Source organism: Lolium rigidum, chromosome 1 (genome assembly GCF_022539505.1).
Source record: "Lolium rigidum isolate FL_2022 chromosome 1, APGP_CSIRO_Lrig_0.1, whole genome shotgun sequence".
NCBI lineage: Eukaryota > Viridiplantae > Streptophyta > Magnoliopsida > Poales > Poaceae > Lolium > Lolium rigidum.
In genome coordinates this window covers 260260512-260268764 of record NC_061508.1, presented here as the reverse complement: position 1 = coordinate 260268764, position 8253 = coordinate 260260512, and the positions used below count along the sequence as shown (strand labels likewise).

General features: G+C 42.6%; 1 protein-coding gene across 1 annotated transcript; it reads right to left on the bottom strand.

Moving 5' to 3' along the window:
* Nucleotides 1-251: 251 nt before the first annotated feature.
* Nucleotides 252-3895, bottom strand: LOC124693091. Its single transcript, XM_047226545.1, has 4 exons — nucleotides 3699-3895; nucleotides 3516-3563; nucleotides 1380-1534; nucleotides 252-578 (listed from the first exon to the last, which is right to left on the bottom strand). Exons 1-4 carry the CDS (start codon nucleotides 3757-3759, stop codon nucleotides 561-563), a joined length of 282 nt encoding a protein of 93 aa, XP_047082501.1. The 5' UTR covers nucleotides 3760-3895; the 3' UTR covers nucleotides 252-560.
* Between the last annotated feature and the right edge of the window lie 4358 nt (nucleotides 3896-8253).

Sequence of the window (8253 nt, the reverse complement as noted above, 5' to 3'; positions counted from 1 at the left end):
TTGGACAGTTCCGATGAAGCAGCACTCATATGATACTTGCACGGCAGCAAGACAACGAAAGCTCCAACGACTGAAACAGGGGAAACGACAAGCACAATACTGTCTTGGAAGCTTGCCGTTGACATCATAACACGTATTATAACAATCAACTAATCAAGCAAAAAAAAACGAAAACGCCTTCATCAAATTGTCACCAACGGCATCAAGAACTCAAAACAATGCATGAGAAAAGAAAAATACATGCTAATATATGGGAGAAACTCACAACAAAAACGAGGTTAAAAAATGGAGGTTCATCAAAGCATTCCAGGATCCACACAATTTCTCAAGGCACACATGCATCACATGTTCAGTGTTGACCATTTTGGTTAGTCACATGTGGACAGCATTCAGAAAGCAAGCGTGGCAGCTGGTGAGTTCTGGGGACCAAAAAGGAAGAGTTCCATATCAACATGGCTCTAATAACAACACTTCCAAGGTGAAGGTTGAGAATGAAGCATGGTGTAGGGTGTCTTATTGATGCTCCGGCTAGGGGAAGGTACCGTCGATGAGAAGCGATTTCAGAAGACACCACCTTGCTGCTCAAAAAATAAATACGTATTTTCATGTTAGAGAGATTAACATGCTTCATAATGATGCAAGACAAAAACAAAATAGTTGTCAACACACACACTGAATTTGTTCATGGTGCAGAATACCATAGGGAATTCAAGTAGCATTTGGAACTAACAAAATTTCAGTATAAATTGATATTTGAGTTAACATTGATGGATAAGAGTAGCAGAATGTACATAGGTAGGTAGGTAGGAAGGTTGGCAAAAGGATAGAAATCTCATTTGGGGGTAATCCTAGAAGTCACAAGGACAGAAGGAGTAAAAGATTGCATGGCAAATAGCTATATCCTCTGACCAAGTCCCTTTTTCTGGTTCATGTATATGAGTTCATATCAACAGTTTATATAAGTGAAAGAAATTCCAAATGACATGGATTTATGATGGGGTCCATACAAAGACTATTTTTGAGGAACTGGCTACCTTAGCCCTGTCACTTGTGTTTACTAAGTAGCAGGTGCAATATGTGACTTCCATCTACCAAGTAGCAAGTGCAAATAAGTACAATCCACTCCCCCAAAGACAGACAACAGATTAGGAACAACCATGATGATTGATTATGCAATGGTGATTAACTAGCCCTTCACCATTATCCTGAGGCTTGAACCAAGAAAACACATTTATGTGAGCAACAACAGCATCATTGCAAATTTCATCTATAATTTAACATGGGCCCACACTAAACACAAGCATTGGACAAAATTCCTTTCTTCATACTGCTAACCATACAACACATTGAATTTCAGCATCTGTAAACATCAAACATACCATGATAGCCTCAATCTCTTCCTCGGAGAGTGGTGTGCGTTTGGGAAGTTGTGAAGCTGGCCCTCCAACAGCATTATGAGAAGGTGCTGAAGGAACATCTGATGTAAAGCGATAATTCTTTTTCACCCCAGAAGATGGTGCCTCTACTTTAGCTCCTGGAAATGAAATTGTAGATTGTTAGTTACACACCTTTCCATGTACTATGAGAAGTACTTTATAATACATTCAGGAAAAAAAGGCACTCTGTAATATTAAATATAGATGTACCACAGTTCAGAATAAAATTAGTGTTCAAAATAGCGTCTAGAGGGCAGTAGTGCTGAACTGCTGATGTCCTAAGTAAATATAATGGGGAATTGCAATTTTCCCAAAGTTGTCCAACCTTTGCTGATTTCCCCAAGTTGAGTGGCCTGATGTAAATTTTCCCCAAGTGGCTTTCCTAGAAACAACAGCTGTCCCCACCTTCTATCTTCGATTGACAGTTTTAAACTAACTAATTTTACAACCTGACCAGACACCTTCTTTCCGCTCACTTGCTCGGCTGGCTGTATGTTCTCGCACCACCAAATCCAGACGTGGCACCGCACCAAAGAGTGTCAGGTCTTTGCGGCAGCAACGACGACTTGCAGCATAGAGGCGAAACTTGCCCACCGCCCCACAAGCTGAAGAATGCTTCTGCAATTGCAGCGCTAACTTCTCTGGTTTCCTAATGGAGTTCATCCATTGAGCGCCAGCAACACTGTTGCCGCCGGACACGAGTTGAGAGAAGTCACCTGCTCCATGAAGTTATGTGCTGCACACGCAGGAGCACCGTCTACGACAGTGAGATGCACGAGGTGGTTAGGCAGGGCACTCTGTGGCTATTCCAGGCTTCCAGCAGGTGGCAAGGCTGGGTCCTCTGGGTGTTGGTAGATGCCAGGCTTATTGCTCCGAAAGGAGGTACGTGATGGCATGGTGGGATACTACCAGAGGGCAGTGGAACTAAGGCACCACGTCGAGATGTGCAATCTTGGGTCAGCCTGCCTCAAAAGTATTGAGGATTTGGCCTACTATTTTTGTGGGGGCCTGCTCAAGGACGAGATGGCAGGAAAAGGATAGAGCTGCAGAACTGATTTGGCTAGTTACCAGGTATCCAATATTTGGCTGTGTCATTAGATTTGATCACAGTTAATTAAATACATTTAATTGTAGGATGGAGCGCCCCCATGTAAGGTAATTGGGTAAATATACAATTGAGAAAAAAAATTCAGGCAAACATAAGGAGACTGCTCAACCTGGGAAAACTGACAAAGGTAAACGAACTCAGGAACAAATCTACAATTTTCCCAACAGTGAACCATTTTCCGACAGGTTCGTTTGTTTTATTTAGCAAAACAAAACACCTGCATACCAGTTCACTAAAGAACCAAAGCTAGCATGCAAAAAAGCAACACATTGCAACACAGGTACAGCTAGTATTAGGCCAGCGAACAATCAATACATGTAAAAATCAGCTTATTGCAACACATAGATAAATGTATTAGAAGAATAAGAATTAAGAACTATCAAATAACTGGTGGTAACAAGGACTGGTGGTAACAGGCTATATAACATGGCACAGACAAGGGTGGCGAATGTCAGAGAAGACATCATCTCTTCTAATCCCCAGAAGAGGGTTGATTATTCTGTAACACATTCAGCACATCCATACATATTGCATGTCAATGTGAACTACTTGAGAATATCTGCACAGGTTAGTAAGCCAGCTGCAACCCTAAATCTGAATGATATCGCACCATCCGTAGAACAAACAACTATAAAGCACAGAAGTATCAAGAAAACACACTGCTGTTGCATGATAACCCAGAAGACCTTTAAGTTCTTTGCAAACTTATCCTAATACCCCAACTCCATCTACTTAATGAACACTCTGAAAAGCTCCGTGAAACCATCAGCCACAGAATCACATTCATGTTCCTAATTTATGCAGCACAATAACATCCCAAGGAAAAATATATTGCAGGGATCAATCAACTACTTTAAAAAGGCATATCTAAGCATGTGCCGGAAAACAAATTACCACTGATAAAGAACCGAATTCAATAAGAGAGGACAAAAGCACAGTTTAGTAGCGGATTCGAGAATCCTGCGGCTTACCCAGTCGGGACATGAGGGTCGCGTGCTGATCCGCAGCAGGTTGAGCCGCTGCGCCAAGGAAAATCAACCATAAAATCAATTAGACAAGGAATTAGATCTCTGGCAAAGTAGACCTAGACCAGCAAGCCTCGACCCTACACGAATCAAAGGGGGGATAAAGGAATCGCGGGGGGAGGAGAGCACCTGCCGGGGATGGGACTTTGAGATGCCTCTTGGGGAATCTGATCAGGGGAATGCGCGGCATCTTGGAACACGGCAGGATTTCTCCGCGGGCTTCTGGGAAATCGCGATGGTAAACCTGCTGTTCGTCCCCTGTTCTTCGTGTTTTTCCCTTCTTTTTTTTCCGGTTCGTTTCTTGCGGTGGGAGGCCAGGTGGAAGAGGGGCGGCGGTAGGTTTTGCGTATAGGTCCTGCGAAATGAGTATATTTCCGTACTACTACTAGCACAATTCCCAACGATAGCAAGTTCTTTTTATTTAGCAACCCACATTTCTTTGATTCATAGGTTTGACAAAGGTATGTAGGATTTAAATTTTATAAAAAAAATCCTATGCAAACCATTTAATTGATAGGAACATATCTTATAGGAACTATTCCTATAGAAATCTTGTAGTGCAAATTCTATAGAAAAAACATTAGCTTATACCTCATGAAAAAATTCATTTGCTACAATCAAAGACATACCATATTTATATAGGACTTAACTTGACATGACATTCCAATCTTACATCTTTTCCTATTCCTACACTCTTCATATTCCTATGAATCAAATGAGCTCTTAGATTGTCTTATTATTGAATACAAAGGATCAGCGACAACAGATCATTCTTGCACATCCATGTTAAAAGATGTTTGGTACCTAGCTATTTGGTTCACAGTGGTAAAACTCTCTACTCATGTTTTAGTGAAAAACAATCTCTCGATTCTACATCAGAGAGAATAAAGAAGAATTCTTGAACTTTTAAGGTGAACACACTTTGATTTCGATAAACTATAGTTTTCACCCTCAAATCTAGTTGTTTGGCTCCATATCCTTCCCGTGCATTTTTTAAAACAGGAAAATCTCCTTCTAACCCGGATTTCATAGCAGACTTGGCGGTTTGTGGGTGATTTTGGGAAACTATATTTTTGTTGGATTGGAAACATAAGTGCATATTGTTGTATTGGTCGCTCTCAACCCAAACCCTTCGTCTCACACATCCCACCACCACCACAATGTTCCTCCTTTGACGCACCACCAGTCCACCACTATGTTCTTCTCGTCATTGACATCTCCGCAGTCACCGTTGTTGTCACCGTGATGCCAATCTATGTTCGCTCATTTGTCTTGACTGCTTGATTGGTGCTCCTCTTTGTTTAACATCGCCATCGTCGGAAGAAAGGGTTTTGGCGGAGAGTCGTTGCCATACGCATCGGCACCCGTCATCATTGTCGCTTCTTCCATCGGAGAGCCATGACGAATGATGGCGAGGATCGCTGTTATTTGCCTCCCCTCTCATCTCCGTTGGTTGAATTTGTTAGACAAAAGGAAGGTTTTGAGGTGAAATTGAACGTCCAATTTTTTTCTTGTGATGTGGGCTTGTATGCATGTTGTCAATCATTCGAGCAAGGTTCAGCTATTCCGTAGCAATGAACTGAATAAAATGTCTTTTATTTTCATTTGGTAAGGTTCACCTCTCTTGATTTTTTTTTTTTTTTGCCATCGGGCTATCACTAGTTTTGTCAATTTGCTAGGACAAATGGTTCAGTTCAGTATGTTGATGATACAGAGGCAAAGATGTTTGATCTTTGTTTCAAGAAAGTGCGAGAATTTGATAGGGATTTGTATCCTGTGGAAAGGGTAAATATATTGACGCATAATTTGGAGTTGCTTTTTCCAGGGAAAACATTCACTGGTGGTGTGATATTTCTGAGTAATGATGATTTGATAAAGAAAGTAGATTGCTGCATTGATGGTGGTTTTATTATATTTTTATGACTGATTTCCACATTTTACCTTGTAGTTGTGCATTTATGACACATATTACCCAATTCAGGGAAATTTCTACAAAAATATCACAATTAGGAGACTATAACACGGCTTAGCCTCAATTTAGCATTTTGCTTGTTGTTAGATAGGATAGGCATGATACATCAATGTGGATCAACAAATTGTGTAAATATCGGATGGCCTCGTGGATGATTATGCCCAACCTTATTAATTCCATATGTTTCATTCCTCACCATTGTCTTATATTTTTAATCCCAATCATCACCTAAGGCCTTACACAATGGACACACATCAAAAAAAAAAGGGTTCAACGCTTTTAAAATGGGTAATCTACATGAATTTTCACTCGCGGAGTAATTGGGGTCACAAATGCATAACTAGAGGGTAAAAAGTGAAAGTTGAGAAAGAATGAAAGATACTAAAGATATTGCAACTACATCAGACAAAGACCGGTGTCGAGGGTACTCCTCGGCAATGCCCACCTTGAGGGGCTTAGGGTTGACGGGATCCTGCAAGGTAACACGAGACATCGGATACCAAACAAACGAGAAGAGAGATTTACCCAGGTTCGGGGCGCTCGACGAGGTAAAACCCTTCATCATGCTTGTATGATCTCGATTATTGAGAATATCGGGTTACAATGGGGTAGCCGAAGGCTTTCACTAAGAACTCGACGGGAAGCTAGATTTGTGTATGACCTAACTCTCGACTTTACGGTGGTTATGGCTAGATTGATCGTGTGTCCCTTGGCATCCCCTCTCCTGGCCCTTATATTGGGAGCTAGGTCTCGAGAGGTCTGTCCGGGTACGACTAGATTACAAATCCTTGTTTCTTCGTCTCCTTGCCTTGCCCTTCAAGAATCCTTCATGCGAACCGACATACCGGTCCACCTTGGTTGGTGGATGATCTTCATGGGCCCCTGGTTGGGATATAGGAGGTAGCGCAATAGTAGTTACCCGAAGGGTAATGCCCACATCAGTAGCCCCCGAGTGACTGGCCAAAGCGTAGCTTCGGGCAGGGACTAAAGTTGTCTTCTATTGAATGTCCATTGATCTTGAAAGCCTTATTTTTATCGGGTGCGCGACAAGCGCTCCCAATGGGAGTAGCCCCCGAGTCTAGGCACGGATGCTTGCAACCGCGCGTAGGCTCAAGTTGTACTACTCGAATGTTTTTACGTCCGTTGATATTTTATGTGGACTGTCACGGTCACCCGATAACTTATGTATATCGGGTCTTCCATATCTTTGAGTCAGGCCATGCTTGCTGATAGTACGCAAAGGATGTTGAGTAACGTGCCCAGCTTTTAATCGATGCCGGTTAACTGCCGGATGACAAAACAACGCTACTCTACTCAGAATCAAGTCCCTGGGCATGATCCTGGATCTTCTGATTCCTTCGGGTTCATAATTTATATCGGGTGCGCGACAAGCGCTCCTGATAGGAGTAGCCCCTGAGTCTAGGCACGGATTCCTGCAATCGCGCGTAGACTCAAGTTGTTCTACTCGAACGTTGTAGATTTCTTCGGATGCTTCATGAGGAGTCGATACTTTTGATGACATCATTGATGACGTAACCACTGCGGTGGTTTGATTGACATGACATGACCTAACAGGTCCACCCTACTTCTGCGCGGTCAGTTAAGAATTGACTAGTGCTTGTGCATTGACCAAGGTGCCTCCTCGATTCCCGCGCATAGTGGGAGTAATGGGCCACCGATTTTATCTCTCCTTCCGGACACGTGTACTACTGGATCCTCGCCCATCTTCCCACGATCACCAGAGTAACGGCCATGATCTCCAATCATTCCATGTTATAAATAGGGGTCTTTTTACTGTTTTCACTTTTTACGCCTCCATACTGCTCATCTTCTGATGCTAAGGATATCGCTGCTTCGCAGGTGTGAGCACCTCACTGAGGTAATAAATGGGGCATTGCACGTCATGTACTTTTCCGTCTTCTTCTCGTTCGACAACAAGGACGGAGCTGACGACTTGAATAGTTGAAGCTATATACAGTAGCATCGGCTCCTTATCCCTTGGTGTTACAAGAACTGAAGAGGTCGATAGGACCTTTTTCAGTTTGTTGAATGCATCTTGCGCTTCTGCCGTCCACTCGAATTTTTCAGATTTTTTCATCAGTTGGTAGAATGGTAAGGCCTTCTCTCCTAGTTTTGCAATGAACCTACTAAGAGCAGCCAATCGTCCCGCCAACTGCTGCACTTGCTGCAGACTTTTGGGTGGCTCCATATCAAGAAATACTTTAATCTTTAAGGGGTTTGCTTCTATTCCTCTTGCTGAAATAAAGTACCCAAGTACTTGACCTCCTAGCACCCCGAAAGAACACTTCTTCGGATTCAGCTTGATTTTGTATCTATCGAGATTGTTGAAAGTTTCCCTTAAATTGTCAATGAGTGTGGTCGTGTTTCTGGTTTGACGACGATGTCATCGATGTAAACCTCGATATTTCGACCAATCTGCTCTCCGAGGAAAGCTTGCATGCACCGCTGATAGGTTGCACCTGCATTCTTTAATCCAAAGGTCATGACGTTGTAGCAGTAGGCACCATGTGGGGTTATGAATTCAGTTAATTCCTGATCTTCCTTCTTGAGCTTGATCTGATTGTATCATAAATACGCGTCGAGGAAAGAGAGGCGATCGTAGCCTGCCGTAGAATCGACTATTTAATCAATGTGAGGCAACGGAAAGTGGTCCTTCGGCCAATGTTTGTTGAGACTTGTGTAGTCGATACA